At 49.4% G+C, this 23,386-nt stretch overlaps 2 protein-coding genes across 13 annotated transcripts in view; one reads left to right on the top strand and one right to left on the bottom strand.

Moving 5' to 3' along the window:
• The window catches only part of LOC132675739 (uncharacterized), a 114,046-nt gene that overhangs the window by 37,821 nt on the left and 52,839 nt on the right, over positions 1-23,386 (top strand). For 4 of the 10 annotated variants that reach the window (XR_014136342.1, XR_014136343.1, XR_014136344.1 and 1 more), the window contains exon 1: positions 1,755-7,853. The exons of 4 other annotated variants lie outside the window; for them this stretch is intronic. Coding sequence is in view for 1 of the 6 variants with exons in the window: in XM_078439767.2 (XP_078295893.1) it covers positions 7,822-7,853 (32 nt within the window). In the remaining 5 variants the exon portion in view is untranslated. Of the gene's footprint in view, positions 1-1,754; positions 7,854-23,386 lie in introns of those variants that run through there. 2 more of the 10 variants (XM_078439767.2, XR_013552792.2) reach the window with 2 other exon arrangements.
• LOC144614739 (uncharacterized) lies at positions 13,044-23,141 on the bottom strand. 3 transcript variants are annotated; one of them, XM_078439770.2, is made up of 4 exons: positions 22,875-23,141; positions 21,109-21,365; positions 18,061-18,141; positions 13,044-13,344 (listed from the first exon to the last, which is right to left on the bottom strand). In XM_078439770.2, exons 1-4 carry the CDS (start codon positions 23,139-23,141, stop codon positions 13,341-13,343), a joined length of 609 nt encoding a protein of 202 aa, XP_078295896.2. In that variant the 3' UTR covers positions 13,044-13,340. The 3 variants fall into 3 exon arrangements, with proteins under 3 accessions (XP_078295896.2, XP_078295894.2, XP_078295895.2); XM_078439768.2 differs by having other exon boundaries at positions 13,051-13,344; positions 21,109-21,387; positions 22,765-23,141; XM_078439769.2 differs by lacking the exon at positions 18,061-18,141 and having other exon boundaries at positions 13,118-13,344; positions 21,109-21,387; positions 22,765-23,141.

Genomic DNA, 23,386 nt, shown 5'->3' with positions numbered 1-23,386 from the left:
TCTTTCAAGGTCTTTCAGGGCAGTGAGCTGTCCTGTCCCCGCTGACTGTTTATTCCGAGAAGGGGTATGAAAGTGTGACTTTTTCATCCTTTTTCTTCTTTGTTTTCAAGAGTTGAGTAAAAGGGGGCGTTTGGTTTGTCCAGAGCACGTGGGGACACTTCTTTTCTGTGTGTGTCTGAAAATACTTTTACTTCCCCTTGAGCTTTCTATATTTGCCTTTTACACTTTCGTTCCCCCCCCCCCCCAAGGTTTTGCTTAGTTTTGTTCAATTTCGTTGCTACCCCCACCCTATTATCTTCGTGTGCACTTATCCTGTTTCCAGAGTGGATCCCTGTCCCTACAGCCTAGCAGTGCCTACCTTTCTGTCATTTGTAGGAAAATGATAGGAATAGGGAGTGCCAAGGGGAAGGCAGACGGAATAGTCGTGGGGCCCAAAGCTTCAAGCAGGCATCTGTGAATGAGTTACAAGATCACTCCTTAGGAGTTTTCTCCCCCCCCCCCCCCAGGATTCTCAGTAACATGCATTGTGAAATCAGTATTTAGTGACTCTCAAGACACATGTGTCACATTGTCGTTCTGGCCAGTTTGTACATCTCATGAGGAAAGGGGTGTTTGCTCTTTTGCACAAAGTTCTGAGACTTTTCAAGCTATCAAGCCATTCAGGGTCTCTTTGGCTCCGGCTTCCTCTGTAGCAGGTTCTCCCTTCACGCTGCCGAATTACAGCCATATGTGCCTCCTTTCGGTTGCCAGAGGCCGCTGAACCTTCTTCCCTGTTAGCCTCTACCTGGAAGTCTCCAAAGCTCCTTTCACCTCACCTGCCCTAGACCTGCCTCCTACTCATTCTTTAGGTGTCCAGGCAAAGGTCACTGCCTCTAAAAGACCTTCTGTGATGCTCCAACGTGGATTGGGAGTCCCTCTCCTGGCCACTTACATACGTCCGCATAGCACCTGTTTTTCTATAATGCAACGCCTGTTTACTTGTTAGTATTCTCCATTAGACTGAACGCCTTGAGAGTCCTTGCCATCTTTCTGTTCCATTGGCCAGCTCTGCTGTGGCTCCTGTCATATGGTCGATTCTCCAGAAACATTTGTCAATCTAGCACACATCTAGATCTTACCAGATCGCTCCGGTGGTGTGAGCCCAAGAATGGGAAAATGAAAGCTGGATAGAGTAAATGGTGATTCGTGCTAGCATTGTAATTCTGGCCCTGACCTTTGACTCTGTTTGAAAATCTTTCTTGCTAGATGCCAGTGGAAGCAGCAGCTGTTACAGAGGTGTTAGGGGTGTGGCAATTTCTGCTCCCAAAGCCAAAACTGTTTCCTGGGGAAACTTTGGCTTTACTCCTGTTGATTCCCTGGATAAGTTTGTATTTTTTCCACGTCAAGAATTACGAAGGACTAGGGAGGAAAAATGGAGGCAAGAGAGAGCCTAGAATTGTAATTGTGTGTTATTGGCGTAGGCATCAGGATTGGGATTTGGGGGGTATTTGGGTCAAGAGGAAAGCTAGAAAGCAGAGAAGTTACCTCCCCCCGTCCCGTCTCCCCCCCCCCCCCCCCCCCCCGCCGCAGCCAGGAGTGATATTCTGTGTGTGAGTGGCTCGCCCGTTGTGTCTGTTACGGATGCATAGAGTTCTGAGTGGTGTCCTGCGAGGAAGTATTCTCTTCCCGACAATGAGGACCTCGTGAGTCACCCCACAGTGAGGTTCTGTGGGATGGACATGTGGGAGAATTCGTAATGGCTGAAAGAAGTTGAGTTCTCATGATGCAGTTTGTGGACAGTGGGTGCATGAGTCTGTTTCGGAGGATGGTTTGTGTATCACAGGCGCAAGGACGATGCAGTGGTCTCTTGAGTGGGGTATCCCAAAGAAGAGAATTAGGATGCTTGATTCATCCGTTCAAGAGACCCTTCTTGAGCCCAAATTATGTGCCGTTGTGGAAAGTAGAAAAGAATCCAAGTGAATACAAATCCGGCTTCTGCCCTGAAGGGGCTCCACAGACTTGTGGAAGAGATAGGCAAGCAAAAATGCTTATACACCATGAGGTAAGTCCTTATAGAGGGATGGCTGACACACTAAGTGAAACTCTAGTCTTACTGGAAGGAGAGAGGTAACACAACAAAACAAAAAAAAAAAAACAGGAGAAAATATGACCAGAGCCTTTCCCCTCTATCTTTCAACACTTCTTTTAAACTTCTGTTGTATTGAGTGCATCCCTATTTTTTTTTAATGAGAGAAAAACAATTTTTTTAAATATTTACTTTTGAGAGAAAAGGGTAGAGAGAACATGAGCGGGGGAGAGGCAGAGAGAGAGGGAAACACAGAATCCGAAGCAGGCTCCTGGCTCCGAGCTGTCAGCACAGAGCCTGACGCGGGCCTCAAACCCACGAACCGAGAGATCGTGACCGGAGCCGAAGTCTGACACTTGACCCAGTGAGCCACCCAGGTGCCCCGTAGGTAGGTCTCTTTTGATTGTCAGTGAACCCACCTCGAGGGGCGACTGGGTGGCTCAGTTGGCTGAGTATCCGGCTCTTGATTTCAGCTCAGGTCATGATCTCACAGTTCCTGGGATCAAGCTCTGTGCCAATGGTGCGGAGCCTGCTTGGGATCTTCTCTGTCTCTGCCCCTTCCCCGCTCTCTGTCTCAATGACGAAAAAAGAAAAAAACACACAAAACCAAACCAACTGGAATTGTTATAAGCCAAGCTGCGAATTTGATTGGCTCCTATGTGAGGAAAAGAGTCCAAAAGCAATATAGTTGCAGCCAGGGCTGGATCCAGGGGTTCCACTCTTTAGGTAAGCTGTGTCTATAAGCAGGAATCGCCCCCCCACCCCACCCCTCCACCCCCCGACTTCCAACGTCTTCAGTTCAAGTCCCAGAGGGACAAAGAATACCTTTCACTGTGGCCAGAGCCCCAGGATTGACTCTGAAGGTATCTGATGGGGTCAGTGGCCTTTGCCTGGACATGGAAATGGAGTCAGCCCCACCCAAGCCTCAGGGGCCTAGAATGGGAGAGTGCTGAGCCCCCTCCCCCACAAGATAACCGGGGTGTTCTTCCCAGCAGGAGGCAGGAAGTGTGGTCTTTTCTAGTCCTGCTAAAAGGAAAGAAAGAGCTTTTTGGAAATCCGTGGCGCAGAGAATCCAGTAGCTGTGGATGGTCGTTGGCGTGGAGGGTGTGGAGGAAGGGGTGCACCGAGGTGAGGAACCTGAGCGTTTGGTTGTGAGGTCGATGAGTCCAGGAGGACAGCAATCTGGGGGCCTGATAGCAGACTTGACTACGCGGGTGAGGCTCTGGGAGGGAGTGTCTCTTTGGGTGTCGGTTTCTGCCAAGATGGAAGCTCTCCCTGGAGGCCTGAATGTTCTCCTGGATAGTAGTAGCCTTTAGGTAAGTCAGGGTTGCAAACTCCAAGCCTCAGGGGGCCAGGCTAAGAAGAAGAAAACAAGAGCGACTTAGACCAGGTGAGGGCCGTGGGGGACCCGACAGTGCCTGTCTTACCAAAGGGCCGCGTGAGAATCTGGGCCCGCTGTCGGGCCCGACCTTTGGAGTTGTTGAGAAAGGCCTCAAGTCTGGATTTTCATGAAGATTAGGTGGCATTTAATGCCAATTGAAAACAACCACCAGGACCCTGAGCGGGACTAAACAAAATACATCTGTGGCCAGAGTTGGTCTGTGGGTCACCAGCGGGCAGTTGCTTGTGTAACAGGTTGGGGAGGTGGAGATTCCTGTGGTGATTTTTCTCTTTTTCCTCCTGCACCCCACCCTCCTATGACTACCTTCTGAGTTCTTGGATGTGTCGACGAGCTTGTCCTTTCCTTTACAGAAACGTTTCAGAGATCCGAGAGTAGTAATCATCACTACTTGTCTCCTGGTTTGGTTTACCAAGCGCTGTACCGAACCACCTGGCCTGGTCTCACCTACTGGTGCTTGTTATCATTTCTGGTTTAGAGAGAAGAAAAATGACCTGCCGTTGTCTGCCCGGCCAGCGAGTGGCCGAGGCAGGACTTGGGGCCGGGGTGTGACTCCGGACCCTGTGTGTTTCCGACTGTAGACACTGGGCCGGCTGCCCGCCAGGGAAGGGTTCGTGTGGATGAAATGTCTTTGGTGCTTGCTGACTTGCTGGGCTAGATGCTTTTGAGTCAAGTCTCTCACTGCCTTCTCCACAGCAACTCCCAGAGGTGATGTTATTTACTCCTGGTTTAATGATGAGGAAGCGAGGACTCAAAGAGGTCATCGGGCTAGTTAAGAAGAGCGCTGCCGTTCATCAGAAACCAGGGTTCTGCTTCCAAAGCAGATAGGAGTCCTTACTTCACGCAGGCAACTCTTTCTTTCAGAAACCCCGTGTTAGAATTCTGTGTGACGACGCTTCCACAAAATCCTGGAAGCTGAGAGTTGGATGTTGCTCTAGTTCAGCGGCTCCCGCCAGGGATGGCCCCCTGGGGGACATTTGGCAATGGCCGGAGACTTTTTTGTGTTTGTCGTGACTTGGCTCGGGTGTGGGGTGCTCCTGGCATCTGGTGACACAGGCCGGGGATGCTGCTGACCAGCCTACACCGCCCAGGACAGCCTCGCCGCACAGAACTATCTGGTCCCAAATGTCAAGAGTGGTGAGGTTGGGAAAGCCTGGTCGAGTCCTTTGAGATTCTGGATACGTGAATCGTGAAAACCAAAGATCCGTGATGTTTGCCTGCAGGGTGAAGGTGCGTTCCGTTTGGTCGGTTTCTTACGTGTGGAAGCATTTCTGATAATCATTGGTCCGGCCCATATTGAACACTTGGGAGTTTTCACGTGGAAACCTGGACTTCCTGCTGCTTCTCCAATCTTGCAAGACCTAGCGAAGCCTGGCATCGCGCCCTCGCGCAGGTACACGTCGTCGTAGCTGCAGCTGCGTAGGTGCTGTCCCGTCCGGGTGGGGCATCGACCGTCCAGTGTGCCCGGGTCCCTATCTGGCTTGTCCTGCTGTGGTACATTCCTTGCGGACCCCTCCCTGCTCATGGATCTCTCAACGACCTTCTCCAGGAGCAGCGGAGTCTCTGCCTCGAGAGGTAGCCCATTGCGTTAGGGGCAACGTGAGTCAAAGGCATCTCTGCCCGTGAGTCCCAGGGGAGTCCTCTGGTGCCACGATGCCTGCGTCTCTCTTCCGCGAGACGGCCCTTTCTGTATTCGGCGTCGCAAACCGCACACCGTGTCCTCTCTCTATCAGCGGTAACATTCTCCACCCCTCACCTATTCCACACCCCGACTTCCTCCGCCTTTTCCACGGGAGGTGGCTGTGCTTGGTTCGCTCCGGTCTGAGTGGATCCCATCCAGCCTCTGCATAGAGCAGAGGAGGAAAGGAATGTTTTCTCCCCACGACTTCTGAATCCGAGCTTCCGTGGCCTGGTCATCCACTTTACCTCCTGTGAAATCAAACAGGGTTGTTTATAGGTGCGTGAAGAAAGCCCATGGTTCACTGAACCAAAATGAACCCTAAACAGATGTGGTCATGTGTGGCCTTATGGCATTGGTTTTACACGTGAAGGCAGCATGTTATTCTAAGAGGAAATGATGTCTGTGGTCGTGGTTCCCAGTGTGTCCACAGCAGGCCCCTGCCCCTGAGATTGGACATGGGTTTATGGTATAGGGTCCCAGAGTCAGTATGCACACCACGCAGTCTTGTCGGACTGGCGATGTCTGGCCTTTATCATTCTGTTTCTGTGTCTCCAATGTAGGCAGATGCCCTCGTAATCAATCCAAGTATAAATCCACGTACAAATATTATTACGCTCCTACCTGCCGTGTGTGTCTATTTTCTTAAACATGGATGTGAAAAGTACAGCAGGCCCACGGTCCTTTTTCCAAACCCTAGGGGCCAGATGAGTTTTGGAATTCAGACGTTTTCAGATTTTATTTCATTTTTTTTTAATTTCCTTTTTTTTTTTTTTTTTTTTTTTTACGTTTATTGATTTTTGAGAAAGAGAGAGACTGAACATGAACAGGGGAGGGTCAGAGAGAGGGAGACACAGAATCTGAAACAGGCTCCAGGCTCTGAGCCGTCAGCACAGGGTCCTTCGCGGGGCTCGAACTCACGGATCGCGAGATTGTGACCCGAGCCGAAGTGGGACGCTCGACCGACCGAGCCAGCCAGGTGCTCCATAAGTAGCCAGTGTTTTCAGTTATATTTCTATCCGTATAAACCCTGCTACCCTTAAAACACCTGGGATCCCAACAAATTTAAAGACGGTACATATTTTGCTCTTTCTTATAGATTTGGCTGATAGGTTCTGTTCAGCGCCCATTTCAATGTCCTCTCAGCCACCTTTCCCTTGAGCTTGAAGGGGACATGTTTTACCCTGTTATGCACAGGCCACCCGAACCCTTCTGCTATCACATGTCATCTTTGCAGGCAGGATCTTAACTTACCCATCTTTCTCCGAGAGCACAGGTATGACATCCTACCGTGAGGACATTTGTTGGACACGTTTGTTGAGGACATACAAGTCTCAAATCTTTCCGTATTTTGGGGGTTCTGGAGGCAACATATTCCTTGTTGTTAATTTTACTTCAGCCGATTTATGCTGTTACTTGTAAATCAGACCACATGGAGTGGGCCTCCACCCAAACAAAGCGGTTGGAGAATACTCTCCTCCCATATAGACAAATGTACGTCTATGTCTTCCTTTGGCCAGAGCCTCCAAACCCACCAATGTCTACCCTGGTAAGAAGTGACCAGTGTTTTGGGGTGCCTTGGGCTCGGTCAGTGTAAGCATCTGACTTTGGCTCGGGTTGTGATCTTGTGCCTTGTGATCTTGTGGCTCGTGACCTCTCAGCTCTGGAGTTCAAGCCCCGCCTGTGTCAGCGCAGAACCTGCTTCAGGTCCTCTTTCTCCCTCTCTCTCTCTCTGCTCCTCCCCCATTTTCACTCTCAAACAAGAAAAATAAACATCAAAAAATTATTGCAAAAAAAAAAAAGAAGCCACTGTTTTTTTTAATTAAAAAAATTTTTTTATTAAAATTTATTTATTTTTGAGAGACAGAGACAGAGCATGGGCGGGGAAGGGGCAGAGAGAGAGAGAGGGAGACACAGGATGGGAAGCAGGCTCCAGGCTTCCAGCTGTGTGCACAGAGCCCGACGCAGGGCTCAAACTCACAAACTGCGAGATCATGACCTGAGCCCAAGTTGGACACTCAACCCAGGAAGCCACCCAGGCGCCCCTAAATTTTTTTTTATGTTTATTCATTTTTGAAAGACAGAGAGAGAGCACAAGCAGGGTTGGGGCGGAGAGAGAGGGGGACCCAGAATCCGAAGCAGGCTCCAGGCTCCGAGCCGTCAGCACAGAGCCCAGTGCGGAGCTAAAACTCAGGAACCGCGAGATCCCGAACCGCCGCCCCCTCCCAACGGTGCGCGGCCTACCCGGGCGGGAGTCGGGATCCTAGGAGGCGTCGGGACGCGGGGCTCCGCGCGCTCCTCGGAGCGGCCCGGGTTGGGGGGCGGGGGCCAAGCGGCGAGCCTGGCGCTCGTCTGCCAGCCCGGCCCCGCGCGGCCCCCGTTGGGCGGCGCCGCTGGAAGTGACGCGGCGAGGGCGTGGCGCCGGCCCGGGAGCAGCAGCGGCCACAGCCGCCTTGGCCGCCGCCGCCGCCGCTCAGTCGCCGCAGCCGCAGTAGCAGCCGCAGCCGACGCAGTAGCAGCCGCAGTCGGCCCAACCGCCGCCGCAGCCACAGTAGCAGCCGCAGCCACAATAGCAGCCGCAGCCGCCGCTCAGCCGCCGCCGCCGCCTCGGCCCGGAATCGATGTAGCCGCGCCAGGCCCGAGCCCCGCGGGCCGCCGCTGCCGCTGCTCTTGAACCGCATGAAGCAGCTCGCCAACCAGACCGTGGGCAGGTGAGTCAGCCGTGCCGGGCCCGCCGGGAGCGCGCGGGCCGGGGACCGGGGGTCGGGGTCGTGGCCCGGGCCGGGGCGGGCCCGCTGCCCCGCGGGGCCCCGCGCTCCGGCCCGGCCGCCCGGCCGCCCGCTCCGCGCCGGGTCCGCTGCGGGCCAGGGACGAGGGCTGCGCCACGCAGCGGCCAGGCGGCCATCTCGGGGCCGCCGCCCGAGCCCCCAGGAACAGCGGGGCGGGCCGGCCTCCCGGGACGCCCCCCCCCCCGCTCGGGTCCCCACCGCCCATTGTCCCGGCCCCGCTGAGCATCGTCCTCTGGGGTCTGGACCCATGCTTTCCCCGGGCCTGCCCCCCTCTCCCGGGGCTTTGCCTTGGGCGAAAACTCGCCTAACTGGTGTACCTGAGGCCCGGCGGGCATGGTGCTCTGGGGGGCGGCATTCTCAGCCTTTCCGGGTCGCCTGGCCGCTGCCGACCGGCCGTCCACCTCCAAGTGCCTGATGGCAGTCAATAAGTAAGGGGCGATCAGAGCCCAAGAGAGCCGCTTAGGGAGACTCAGGACTCCCTTGGAGGCACTTTGGAGGGTGTGCCGTCTCCAAACCGTGGCCCCTAATGGACCGGACTGCTCACGTTCTTGACCTGTAGACATTTGGAACCGGGAGGAATGAATTGTGGAAAGGCCTTGGGCAAATGGAAAAACAAAAAGAGGGGGGGCTTTCAAAACAGCTTTTCTCACTTTGGATTGGGGAGCAAATCCTTCTCCAGGTTTGTCTGGTATCGCTTTAATGCTTGACAGGAAACGATCGACGATGAAATGACAGAAGAGACCGGAGTTTGTAGTGGTTTTGAGAGCCTCTGGAGGTTGATTATCGTGTGCTGTGTTCTCTGGGGTAAATCTTTCAAGGTCTTTCAGGGCAGTGAGCTGTCCTGTCCCCGTTGACTGCTTATTCCGAGAAGGGGTATGAAAGTGTGACTTTTTCATCGCTTTTTCTTCTTCTTTGTTTTCAACAGTTGAGTAAAAGCGGGCGTTTGGTTTAGCCGGAGCACGTGGGGACACTTCTTTTCTGTGTGTGTCTGAAAATACTTTTACTTCCCCTTGAGCTTTCTATATTTGCCTTTTACACTTTCGTTCCCCCCCCCCCCCAAGGTTTTGCTTAGTTTTATTCAATTTCGTTGCTACCCCCACCCTATTATCTCCGTGTGCACTTATCCTGTTTCCAGAGTGGATCCCTATCCCTACAGCCTAGCAGTGCCTACCTTTCTGTCATTTGTAGGAAAATGATAGGAATAGGGAGTGCCAAGGGGAAGGCAGACGGAATAGTCATGGGGCCCAAAGCTTCAAGCAGGCATCTGTGAATGAGTTACAAGATCACTCCTTAGGAGTTTTCTCCCCCCCCCCCCCCCCCCCCCCCAGGATTCTCAGTAACATGCATTGTGAAATCAGTATTTAGTGACTCTCAAGACACATGTGTCACATTGTCGTTCTGGCCAGTTTGTACATCTCATGAGGAAAGGGGTGTTTGCTCTTTTGCACAAAGTTCTGAGACTTTTCAAGCTATCAAGCCACTCAGGGTCTCTTTGGCTCCGGCTTCCTCTGTAGCAGGTTCTCCCTTCACGCTGCCGAATTACAGCCATATGTGCCTCCTTTCGGTTGCCAGAGGCCGCCAAGCCTTCTTCCCTGTTAGCCTCTACCTGGAATTCTCCAAAGCTCCTTTCACCTCACCTGCCCTAGACCTGCCTCCTACTCATTCTTTAGGTGTCCAGGTAAAGGTCACTGCCCTAAAAGACCTTCTGTGATGCTCCAACGTGGATTGGGAGTCCCTCTCCTGGCCACTTACATACGTCCGCATAGCACCTGTTTTTCTATAATGCAACTCCTGTTTACTTGTTAGTATTCTCCATTAGACTGAACGCCTTGAGAGTCCTTGCCATCTTTCTGTTTCATCGGCCAGCTCTGCTGTGGCTCCTGTCATATGGTCGATTCTCCAGAAACATTTGTCAATCTAGCACACATCTAGATCTCACCAGCTCGCTCCGGTGGTGTGAGCCCAAGAATGGGAAAATGAAAGCTGGATAGAGTAAATAGTGATTCGTGCTAGGATTGTCATAATGGCCCTGACCTTTGACTCTGTTTGAAAATCTTTCTTGCTGGGGCGCCTGGGTGGCGCAGTCGGTTAAGCGTCCGACTTCAGCCAGGTCACGATCTCGCGGTCTGTGAGTTCGAGCCCCGCGTCGGGCTCTGGGCTGATGGTTCGGAGCCTGGAGCCTGTTTCCGATTCTGTGTCTCCCTCTCTCTCTGCCCCTCCCCCGTTCATGCTCTGTCTCTCTCTGTCCCAAAAATAAATAAAAAACGTTGAAAAAAAAAAATTAAAAAAAAAAAAAAAATCTTTCTTGCTAGATGCCAGTGGAAGCAGCAGCTGTTACAGAGGTGTTAGGGGTGTGGCAATTTCTGCTCCCAAAGTCAAAACAGTTTCCTGGGGAAGCTTTGGCTTTACTGCTGTTGAGTCCCTCGATAAGTTTGTATTTTTTCCACGTCAAGAGTTTTGAAGGACTAGGGAGGAAAAAGGGAGGCAAGAGAGAGCCTAGAATTGTAATTGTGTGTTAGTGGCGTAGGCATCAGGATTGGGATTTGGGGGGTATTTGGGTCAAGAGGAAAGCGAGAAAGCAGAGAAGTTACCTCCCCCCGGTCCCCCCCCCCCCCCCCCCCCCCCCCCCCCCCCCCGCCGCAGCCAGGAGTGATATTCTGTGTGTGAGTGGCTCGCCCGTTGTGTCTGTTACGGATGCATAGAGTTCTGAGTGGTGTCCTGCGAGGAAGTATTCTCTTCCCGACAATGAGGACCTCGTGAGTCACCCCCACAGTGAGGTTCTGTGGGATGGACATGTGGGAGAATTCGTAATGGCTAGAAGAAGTTGAGTTCTCATGATGCAGTTTGTGGACAATGGGTGCGTGAGTCTGTTTCGGAGGATGGTTTGTGTATCACAGGCCCAAGGACGATGCAGTGGTCTCTTGAGTGGGGCATCCCAAAGAAGAGAATTAGGATGCTTGATTCATCCGTTCAAGAGACCCTTCTTGAGCCCAAATTATGTGCCGTTGTGGAAAGTAGAAAAGAATCCAAGTGAATACAAACGCGGCTTCTGCCCTGAAGGGGCTCCACAGACTTGTGGAAGAGATAGGCAAGCAAAAATGCTTATACACCATGAGGTAAGTCCTTATGGAGGGATGGCTGACACACTAAGTGAAACTCTGCCCTTACTGGAAGGAGAGAGGTAACACAACACAACAAAACAAACAGGAGAAAATTTGACCAGAGCCTTTCCCCTCTTACAACACTTCTTTCAAACTTCTTTTGTATTGAGTGCGTCCCTATTTGTTTTTAATAAGAGAAAAAAATTTTTTTAATTTTTATTTTTTGAGAGAAAAGGGTAGACAGAACATGAGCGGGGGAGAGGCAGAGAGAGAGGAAAACACAGAATCCGAAGCAGGCTCCTGGCTCCGAGCTGTCAGCACAGAGCCTGACGCGGGCCTCAAACCCACGAACCGAGAGATCGTGACCGGAGCCGAAGTCTGACACTTGACCCAGTGAGCCACCCAGGTGCCCCGTAGGTAGGTCTCTTTTGATTGTCAGTGAACCCACCTCGAGGGGCGACTGGGTGGCTCAGTTGGCTGAGTATCCGGCTCTTGATTTCAGCTCAGGTCATGATCTCACAGTTCCTGGGATCAAGCTCTGTGCCAATGGTGCGGAGCCTGCTTGGGATCTTCTCTGTCTCTGCCCCTTCCCCGCTCTCTGTCTCAATGACGAAAAAAGAAAAAAACACACAAAACCAAACCAACTGGAATTGTTATAAGCCAAGCTGCGAATTTGATTGGCTCCTATGTGAGGAAAAGAGTCCAAAAGCAATATAGTTGCAGCCAGGGCTGGATCCAGGGGTTCCACTCTTTAGGTAAGCTGTGTCTATAAGCAGGAATCGCCCCCCCACCCCACCCCTCCACCCCCCGACTTCCAGCGTCTAAGTCGTCTTCAGTTCATGTCCGAGGGGGACAAAGAATACCTTTCACTGTGGCCAGAGCCCCAGGATTGACTCTGAAGGTATCTGATGGGGTCAGTGGCCTTTGCCTGGACATGGAAATGGAGTCAGCCCCACCCAAGCCTCAGGGGCCTAGAATGGGAGAGTGCTGAGCCCCCTCCCCCGCCAGATAACCGGGGTGTTCTTCCCAGCAGGAGGCAGGAAGTGTGGTCTTTTCTAGTCCTGCTAAACAGAAAGAAAGAGCTTTTTGGAAATCCGTGGCGCAGAGAATCCAGTAGCTGCGGATGGTCGTTGGCGTGGAGGGTGTGGAGGAAGGGGTGCACCAAGGTGAGGAACCTGAGCGTTTGGTTGTGAGGTCGATGAGTCCAGGAGGACAGCAATCTGGGGGCCTGATAGCAGACTTGACTACGTGGGTGAGGCTCTGGGAGGGAGTGTCTCTTTGGGTGTCGGTTTCTGCCAAGATGGAAGCTCTCCCTGGAGGCCTGAATGTTCTCCTAGGTAGTAGTAGCCTTTAGGTAGGTCAGGGTTGCAAACTCCAAGCCTCAGGGGGCCAGGCTAATGATAATAAAATAAGAGCGACGTCGACCAGGGCCTGACTTCTACCAGGTGAGGGTCGTCCCCCGACGGTGCCTGTCTTACCAAAGGGCCGGGTGAGAATCTGGGCCCGCTGTCTGGCCCGACCTTTGGAGATGTTGAGAAAGGCCTCAAGTCTGGATTTTCATGAAGATTAGGTGGCATTTAATGCAAATTGAAAGGAAGTGAGGATCAAGGCCAGGTTCATTTTACTTCTATCAACCCTCCTGAGAGCTGACTACAATGCCAGGCATCATTCCAAATGCTTGACCGATAGGAACGGAAAGCCTACAACCCTCATAATGACCCCCCGTGGAAGGCACTGCTTTACAGACTGAGGTGAAGGTCGGTCCCTCAAGCTGCGGAACCTTGTGGAAAATGTCATTCTATTGCTTTTCAAACCTATTTACCCACCTGGATTTGGATCTCTCCCCCGACACTTCAGTTGCTTAAATGATATCTGTGTGTGTGTATGTGTGTGTGTTCACGTGTGCGCGCGTGTGTGTATATATGTACACACACACATATATATTTATACATTGAACACATATGTAACGTATGCACGCATACACGTACATACAACGTACTTAGATGCAATTGCAAAAATCAATCCGATACTCTTAGCATCAATTTTTAAGTTTGAAATCGGAACTACCTACTGCATACTAGCCTAAGATACTGCTCTACCTCTTATTGTTAATTTTATTGTTCTTTTTTTTAGTCTCATTTTTTTTTGTTTCTATTTCTTGGTAGTTTTATTCTTGGTTATAAATGGAAGGCAGGAAACAAAGTCTTAAGGGCAACAGACTTTGTACCTAAACAGACTTTCAGTTTGTTTCCTTTCTTGTGAGCTCTGTTGCTTTCTTAAGTAGATCCGCAAGGCCTTAAGTGTTGAATCACCTAAAAAAAACAACAACAACAAAAAACAAAACTGAGCCTCAATGAACTCACACGCTATCGTTTCTTCCCAACAGAGGCTACTGGTATTGCCTTTTGGCTTCAGCTAACACCCAATTACTTTACAAGGATTAATATGATCTAAAATCTACTGCCTCCACTGTAAGTACTCATTGACTAGTGGGCAAGGCATTTATGAAAAAGGAACCAACATTCACAAGAGGGTGAGTTAAGTAGGAGAAGTCAATCTGAAAGTTCCTATGGTACAATGTCTCCTATCTGACTTAAGCAAACAAAAACCCAGTTAATACAGAATATAGTAACAGGATGTCTTGGGCCTGAATAATGCGAAAGTTCTTTTGGAAAAAATAAAACACTTAAGCGCATGTAGTCTGAATATTTCTCCCAGTCTGTCGTGCCCGTTCATTTTCTGAGTGCATCCATTTTTCCTTTGTAATTAGTGCTTTTTTTGGTTCTGTTTCCAAAACATTTGCCTACCTCAAGGTTGTCAACATATGCTCTCATGGTTTCATCTAAAAGATTTATGGTTCTAGCTGCTATATTTTGGTTTATGATCCATCCCAAATTCATGTGTACAGAACGTGGTAGGGGCTACGGTCCATTTTGTTTCCACTTGAATTTCCACTTTACCCAGAATTATTCATTAAAAAGACGTCCCTTTCGCCCACGGAATTGGCTTGACAATCTAGGTGAAGATCAACCAACAGTCCTTGTGTTTGGTCTATTTCTTGGACTCTTTATTCTGTGTCACTGATCTATCTCTATGCCAAAGACTTTGATTGCTGTGGCTTTACTGCAAGTCTTCAAATTAAGCAGTATTAAGCAGTTTAAGTGCTTCAACTCTGCTCTTCGTTTGAAGACTTTTTTGGCTATTCAAGACCCTTCACGTTTCCATATACATTTTCGAAACAATCTGTTAATTTCTTCTAAAAAAAAAAGATGGCTAGGATTTTGACGGTGATTGCACTGATTCCACGGATCAAGTCAGGGAGAACAGGCATCTCAAAACATCAAATCTTCCAATGCATGAACAAAGCATATATCCCATTTATTTCAGTCTCCTTGAATTCCTCTCAACAATGTTTTACGGTTTTCTGTGTAAAGGTGTTTTGCGTCTTTCATTATATTTATTCCTACCCAGTTTAGGTTTTTGGATGCTATTGTCAATGTTTTCAATTTTAATTTTCCTACCCATGTATGTATACGTACAATATATCTCTCTGACAAAGAATTCCTATCCAGAATATATAATAAACTCCAATGAGTCAAAACCAAAGACCATTAAGAACAAAAATGGGCAAAAGACTTGAACAGACAGTTCACGAAAGATGTAGGAATGTCCAGTAAGCACACAAAAAGATGCCTAAGATCATTAGTCACCAGGGAAGTGCAATTTAAAACCATACTGAGATGCTCTTTCACCCTCACTGACAATACAGAATGTTAACAAGGATGTTGAGCAACTGGAGTTTCAATATATTGCTGGTGGGAAGTGTAAAGCGATAAACCACTTTGGAAATTAGTCTAGCAGTTAAATATATACCCACCCTGTGACTAAGCAATTCTATTCCTAGACATTTATTTGAGAGAAATTGAAGACTTGTATGAGAATGTCCCTTGTAGCCTATTCACAATGACCAAAACTTCGATACAACTCAAATGTCCTATCATTGGAGAACACACGAACAAATCATGGTGTATTCATACATGTATAGGAACAAACTACACTGACAAAGACTCTTTCCTTGACCAAACTCTAGCCAGGTTCCTCGAGCCCTCTTCTCGACTAGGCTTCAACCTTGACTTACTGTATAGAGACTCGAACAAACACTAATGTAGACTTTAACAGCTCAAGGCTCCACCCCTAGGATGATTCCGGTACCCCTTAGTGCCTGCCCGAGAAAACTCAAGGCTGCCAAAAGCACCCATTGTTTCTTCTAGCCAACACTGAAAGATCAGGTCCCTGTCTCCCAGTGAGCAAATCCAGGTGGTTTCACATGAACCAATACCTTTCCTGGCTTTTGTAATTTTTTGCTTCTGATTTCATTCACCCCCAACTTTCCTCCCTCATTCTCTCTTTAAAATCTCCTCTGTACAAACTGAAGTTGAGTTTCATTCACTCTGGACTCTTTTCCTTATTGGAATAGTTAATTACTGATTAAACTCTGTCCTCACCACGTGAACTAGTATCTAGCTTTATCTTTAAAAAAATTTTTTTAATGTTTATTTATTTTGAGAGACTGTGTGTGCGTGTGGATGCACACTCAAAGGAGGAGCAGGGGGTGGGGAAGACAGAGAGAGAGAGAGAGAGAGAGAGAGAGAGAGGGAATCCTAAGCAGGCTCTACACTGTCAATGCAGAGCCAGACATGGGGCTCAATCCCACAAACTGTGAGATCATGCCCTGAGCCAGAATCAAGAGACAGATGCTCAAGTGACCAAGCCACCCAGGCGCCCCTGGCTATATCTTTGATAACGCAAACAACATGGGTGAATCTCAAGGAACACAGTTGAGTGAAAGAAAACAAAAGAACACATACTGTATGACTCCATTTCCATGACACTCGAAAACAGGCAGATCTAATCTACCACAGATTTCGAAACCAGAAAATGACTGGTGAGGGTAAGGAGACTAATTAGAAACATATAACAAGGGAAGTTTCTAGAGTTTCAGATAGATTTTATATCTTGTTTGGGCGGTGGTACACAGATATACCGTTGACTCTTGAACAATACAGGGGTTGGGGTGTCAACCTCCTGTGCAATCAAAACTTTGAATATAACTTTCGATTCCCCAAAAACTTAACTACAAATTGACTACTGTTGACCAGAAGTCTTAACAGTTGATTAACATGTATTTCGTACGTTAGATTTATTATATATTGTATTCTTTCAATAAAGTAGGCTAAAGAAAATATGAAGAGGGGCACCTGGGTGGCTCAGTTGGTTAAGTGTCTGACTTTAGCTCAGGGCACGATCTCATAGTTCATGGATTCGAGCCCTGCATCGGGCATTCTGCTGTCAGTGCGGAACCCACTTTGGACCTCTTTCTCCCTGTCTCTGCCTCTCCCTTTGCTCGTGCATGCTCTCTCTCTCTCTCTCTCTCAAAAATAAATAAGCATTAAAAAAAAGAGAAAATATTAAGAAAATCATAAAGAAAATACGTTTAGAGTACTGTACTGCATTTATTGAAAAAGTCATATATAAGTGCAGTTCAAACCCATGTTGTTCAAGAGTCAACCATATACACTTGTTAAGGCTCATCAAACTGAACACTAAAGACCTGAGCATTTTATTTTATAAATCATGACCCTCCCACCCCTGCTCTCCCACCTCCATTTTCTTCCTTCCCCTCTCCCTCTGTCTCTTAAGAATACCTGGGGAAATTCTGAAGAACAAGAAAGATGAGCGATATAGCTGACCCTCCCAGTTCCCCATTCAATATCCACTTACCCCTTCCTCCTTACCCCCATTTTGTTTGAGGTATCAATCTGCCCCGTAAGAAATTCTCCCCTCCCACAGTTTCTTGCAGCTAGGGGTGAGGTCACCTGCCCAATTCTGGCCAATGAGAAGTATGTAGAAGTCTACAGGGTGGGACTCCCTGAAAAGCTATTGCTTTCACAGACTCAAACACACGCTTTGGTTAGTATCGCTTTCTTTTCTTTCTTCCTGGAGTGCAGCTGCTCAAATGAACTAAGGAGATTGTGCTAGTCCCTGATACAACCCTGTTTTACCCCAAGCTAGAGGAGCTCTTGGCAAGTCACGACTAACACTTCGCAAGTCAAAATGTTTAGGCATCGAAATGAAAAAAGCAATTCCGACTGGAAGTCAAGGATGATCTACGCATTGCTGTGCTAAAGTATACGTAAGAATTTAGTATGGAAGTGATATTTCAAATCAATGGAGGATACAGACCATCAACGGACAGTGTAGGAACAAAAACCGCTAACTTATAACATACAAAATTATAAAGATAGATGAATGCTCTAAGCAATAGAAGCCAAAACCGTAAAAGTGCTGAAAGAAAAGGCAGTGATTGAAAATGGTCTCATAAAACGTTACCCAAAAGCCCCAAGCCATAAAGTTAGACTGTCAGATTTGGCACCATAAAGATTCAGAATTTCTGCATCATGAAATGTATGGTACAAGCTAAACTTAAAGACAAGCAACAGTTTGAGAGAAAATAATGGAACACATACGTAGGCAAAGGACTACTACCATACATATGACAAGTTCTTACAGACCAATAAAAACATAAATGAAACAAAACCCCAAAAACCCAGTTAGGAAAATGATAAGGAGAAAGGCGTCATGTAAAAAAATATCAGAGATAGTGAAGAACTAAAAATGCTCAGTCTTAGGACGCCAGGGTGCCTCAGGTGGTTGAACGTCTGGCTTCGGCTCAGGTCATGATCTCACAGTTTGTGAGTTCGAGCCCCGCGTCAGGCTCTGTGCTAATAGCACAGGGCCTGCTTCGGATCCTCTCTCTCCCTCTCTCTGCCCCTTCCCCGCTTGCTCTCTCTCTCTCTCTCTCTCTCTCAAAAATAAACATAATTTTTTTTAATAAAAATAGTCTTACTAGTGAGTATAATAAAAAAGTTTTTTAAATAAAATAAAAATTTTTAAGAGGTATTATCCACCTGCCAGCTGACAAACAATTTAAGAGACTGAGAATATTCTGTGTTCAGCATCTCTTTTACCATGAGAACAGAAACGGACACAACCTCTTTCGAGGACCACTTTGCAAAGGCTTCTCCCCTGAAATCCATCTCACTGGAAAACTGAAACGCACATGCAAAGATGTTTATTGCAACCCCATTTTAATAGCAAAATCATAGCTACCCAAATAATGAACAGAAGAACAGTCACATAAACTAAAACCACATTGTGGAATACTGTTCAGCCATTATGACAACAACAAAAAAAAGGAGACAAAAAATTATATGTACAGTATATTCAAATTAGACTAATGAGTTGGGGAAGAGTATTCACTTTGGCCCTTTAACAAATTAACCATTAAGGGGCACCTGGCTGGCTCAAAGAGTATGTGATTCTTGATCTCAGGGTTGTGAGTTTGAGCTCCATGTTGGGTGTAGAGACTACCTAAAACAAAATCTTGGGGGTGGGGGGGGGGGAATCTGGGTGGCTCAGTCAGTTAGGCATCTGACTCTTGATATCAGCTCAGGTCATGATCTCACATTTTGTGAGATCAAGCTCCACATCAGGCTCTGCACTGACAGAGTGGAGCCTGCTTGGGATTCTTTCTTTCCCTCTCTCTCTCTCTCTCTGCCACCCTCCTCAACCCCGCGTGCGCTTTCTCTCAAAATAAATAAGCATTAAAAAATAACAAAAAATAAATAAATAAAATCTTAGGGGCACATGAGTGGCTCCGTTGGTTAAGCGCCTGGCTCTTGATTTTGGCTCAGGTCACGATCTCATGGTTTGTGGGACCGAGCCCCACACTGGGCTCCACGTAGATGGCATGGAGCCTCTCTCACCCTCTCTCTCTCTGCTCCTCCACCTTCCCCCTCAAAAATAAATAAACAAAACATCAATAATAAGAATGTTTAAAAAATTGAAAAAATCTTAAAACCATAATCATTAAAAACAGTTAGTATTCTAGATTTGAAACCATTGTTTTTCATAGATATTTTCCAAAATTTAATTTGTTGCTTTTTTGAAAAAATGAGGAGGGTCGCAGAAAATCCACGATTTACGGGACCTTCGTGATGGGCAAGTTGGGCAGCTAATTTATCCTCACCAGAATATTCTAATTCTAAAGTGACACATCTTCTCTGAGGATGGAAAGCAGCAGCGCCCACCTTCAAATATTCAGATCAATCTCTCAAGCACTGCTCTCTGGGCACGGCTGCAGAGATGCAATCCGTGTGCTGCAAAGGCCTAGGCCCTTGGGAAAATGCCGCCTCTCCAGGGAGGTGATCCTGTGACCCACCTGCACCTCAAGAGGGACATTTTTGGATTCGGTGGAAATCAGATTGACTTCTGTAATTTTTACAACAGGATTTCAGTCTTACAGCCCCTGGCCTGGTTTCTAAAACAGACAGACCACTCAAATCCAGTGAAACAGAACAGCAGAATGTGGAGACCTCATCGGGAAGTGCAACCCTGAGCGTCGGCATTCAGTTCCTCGTCACTTGGCCGCCTGAGAAATGGGTCTAGCAGGCACGTGGCTAAGGCAGACACGGTCATTCCCCATACCTTTCTTCTCGCGGGGGGAGACAAACGTTCAACACTACGCCTGCCTACGCCGCAGCTGGACTGACCGCCGCCAAGGACACGCACAGAGAACACGGAAGGGGCTGGGCCTGGTCTGCAGGTGTCAGGGGCCTCCTGGTGGGAGCCGCATCTGAGATGAGCCAGAGGGCTTGGCTTCTTCTTTCACTCACTGGCCTCACCCACATCCAATCTGTCAACACATCCCATCACCTCCTCCTTCAAAACGTACCCAGAATCTGGTCGATTCTCAGCCCTTCCGGTGCTACCATCCTGACCCAAGACATCAGCGCCTCTGTCTTGGAATATTCCATCAGCCTATTAACTGATCTCCCTGCTTCCGTCCTTGCTCCCTACAGGCGGCTCTCAACAGAGAAGCCAGAGTGATCCCATTAAAACCCAAGTCAGGTCACCTCGTTCTTCGGTTCAAAATTCTCCATTGGACACCACCACAAGTCCCTAAGACCCCTTCAGCCCACCTCCTTCTCCCTCATGCTGGCCTGGTCCTTCCTGGAACAAGTCAGGCCTGCTCCCTCCGTGGGCCTTCCTACCCTCCCTGCTCTCTGCCTGGGACACCGTTTCCAGAGACATCCACAGGGCTCCCTCCCTCACCTCCTACAAGCCTGTCCCCACCATTGTCCTTCTCAGGGGGCCATCTCAGGGGAAACTCTAAGCTCTACTCAGAGATACCAGCCTAGAGGGGCATCTAAAGGACAGAAAAAAAAAAAAAACCCAAAACCCCTCAGATCCTAAGGAAAAACACCCTGAGGACATAGCAGAAATAACTGACCAAGCAAGGTGGAAAGCAGAGATCAGGGTCGAGAGGGGCCGCGCTGCTCACGCATGAGGTGGTGCGGCACCAGGGCGGAAACACAGGGTGCCACCGCGGCGATGGTGACAGACATGGATGAGAAGAGGTGATCCCTACAGACGAGGCGTTCCAGAAAATGAGTGCCCTGTGCGTAGCCTGCGTCCTCCACACGCAGAGTGAAGCCGACTGGGCTGATGGCAAGAAGGTCGAGACAGACAGGAGGACTGTGGGCCAGGCACCCAAGACGTCCACGAATCAAGTGAATAACCAGGAGAAAACAGTAATGAGGAGAAACAGAGGATGCTCCGCCTGGGGACCATGGATCTCAAGGAAACGGGGGGTTGGGGGGGTCAGAGAACAAGGACACTAATCTTGCACCCCCGATCCTGAAATCTCATGCCCTGGGGTATGAGAAAACAGAGGCACCATCTGAGAGGACTTCAAAAAAGGATATCCCCGGGGAAGGACCAGGGTCAAAGCAAAGAGAGGGAAGAGATGGCTAAGGAGAGGCTGAGGAAGGAGACGAGGCTGGCGATTAAGGAGTGGGAATTTCCCGGGACACAGGGAGGGTCTGGGGAGAGGGGGTCAGGGGTAAACAACAGAGGGAACTGCCTTGGGCGGGCAGCACAGGACGGAGAAGACAAGGAGAGGGGAGATGGGTAGTGGCGAGAGTTAGCGATCACAGTAAGTGCTGGGAAAATACCTGCGGAATCCCACGGAATTTTTAAGCATAAGCCCAGAATGTCCGCTCAGAAGAGTTCTCACTGTAGGACCGCAGGACTGAGAGCACAGGCCCATGCTGATGGTCACGGCACTGACGATGACGACTGGGACAGTGCTGATAATAACCACCAGTCTTCGACACCTGCCGTGTGCCAGGCACTGTGGGGAGCGCGCCACATTTAATCCTGCCGACAGCCGTCTGACACCGTTCACGTCACTACTATCCCCGGGAGGGCTCTGAAAGGAAGGAGGGAACAACCTGCAAGAGAAGTAACAGAACCGCACGAGTCCTGGGAAGCTAACTGGCTCCTGTGTTAAATTAGGGCTTTTATGGCCTTAACCTAAGGCGGGGGGAACCAGCCTGATCCACAGGTATGACATATTCAGTAACTTCAACCAAACAGTGTTCGGAATGGAGGCAAATCAAAACCAGTAGTAACAATTTATTGAAGGCTTCACGCTGTGCCAGATCCTGTGCTAACTGCCACGTGTCTGTGATCTCATTGAATCCTTACATCCCGAAGGTGGGTTACCATTGTTATCCCCCCACTTCAAAACTCAGACGACAGACAGCCCACGGTTCATGCAAGGAATCCCTATTTAATAACGTGATCTTTTGACAAGATTGAAGGGTTTAACACATTACGGTGAAGATATCACAGAACTTGAAGGAGAGAGACCTACAACATGTCTTAAAACACTAACTTACGGATTCTCACAATCTTTTTGCATGTTTTTTTCAGATGAGGGAAAGGCCAGTGCAAAAGAAGCTTCAATGAAATGCACCCAGATGGCAAACACGCCCAGTCTTTATAGCCCAGGACCTATCCCAGCAGATTCTGATTCCGTGAGTCTAGAGTAGGACGTGAGCATCTGTGGTTTCTTCCTTTCTTTCTTTCTTAATTTTTTTTTTAACATTTATTTATTTTTTGAGAGAAAGAGACACAGCATGAGCAGGAGAGGGGCAGAAAGAGAGAGAGACGCAGCATCAGCAGCAGAGCCCGATCAAAAAACTTGATGCAGAATGGTCTAGTGGCAGAGCTAGGATCAGCTTGACAGAGCCCGGCCCCAAGGTCCATGTTTTAAATCACTATGCTTAGTCTCCAAGAACCTACAAAAAGTGCGAGCCTTAACCCAAAACCTTGGCATTCCCCACCTCCATTCCCTAGTGGCCCCAGCTTCAAGGGCATTCTATCCATTCCTTTCACAGTTCGCACTCCCCTGCTCTGCCCCAACACCCTCCTATATCCCCGTTTTGCATTCAGCCTTGTGATCTCAGCTTCAACATTATTGCCTCAATGACAAACTCGAATGGCATGCTGTATTTCTCAGCACTCAACACAAAACCGTAATTATGTATTTCACAGGGAATTATTTGCTTCCTGACTTTTCCCACGAGGTGGATGGTGCTGCCCTCAGACGCCACGTCAGTCCTATTCATCATGTGTTCCCAATAACTGAATACCCACCAACCATTCAAAAAAGAAGGCTTTGGCACAACGGATACGCTCAATAATTTCTGTGGAACGAATGAATAAAGTACACTCGAGCCTCGTGCTTCCAGGTGTGTGATACATGTCTGTGTTCAGGATACTGCCCTCACTACACCCCAAGTATGTAGACCCCTGTGGCATACTTGCTCAGGCCTTGGAGGAGGAGGAGGAGGAGGAGGAGGAGAAAGAGGAGGAGCCGCCGCCGCCGCCGCTGTCGCCGACGCCGCCGCCGCCTCGGCTGGAAGCGACGTACCTCCTCTAGGCCGTCCCCCGCGTCGGCGAGGGCGATGTTCTGGCCCGGGAGGGGGAAGAGGAGGTGCCGTCGCCTTCGCTGCCGCCGCCGCCGCCGTCGCCGCCGCCAACGCTGTCTCCGCCGGCAAGCGATGTATCTGCGCCAGGCCGTCCCCCGACCTCCCCGGCCCGAGCCCCGCGGGCCGCTGCTGCCGCCGCCATGAAGAACCACTTCAACCGCGGCTCCCCGGCGGAGAGGGAGGGGCTCCGGCCCCGGAGCAGCAGCCATCGCCGCCGCTGCTGCCGCTTCGGCCCGGAAGCGATGTAGTCCCGCCAGGCTGTCCCCCGAGCTGCACAGCACGAGACCCGCGAGCCGCAGCTGGCGCGGCCGCCGTGAAGAGGCAGTTAAACCGCAGGAAACAGCTGGTCAACCAGACCGTGGGCAGGTGAGTGAGCCGTGCCGGGCGGGAGCGCGCGGGTCGGAGACCTGGGGTCGGGAATGGGCGCGGGCCGGGCCGGGGCGGGCCGGCTGCC

Source organism: Panthera onca, chromosome E3 (assembly GCF_046562875.1).
Source record: "Panthera onca isolate mPanOnc1 chromosome E3, mPanOnc1 haplotype 2, whole genome shotgun sequence".
NCBI classification, from domain to species: domain Eukaryota; kingdom Metazoa; phylum Chordata; class Mammalia; order Carnivora; family Felidae; genus Panthera; species Panthera onca.
Note: the sequence above shows the minus strand (reverse complement) of the source record. Positions and strands in the feature narration are given on the sequence as shown.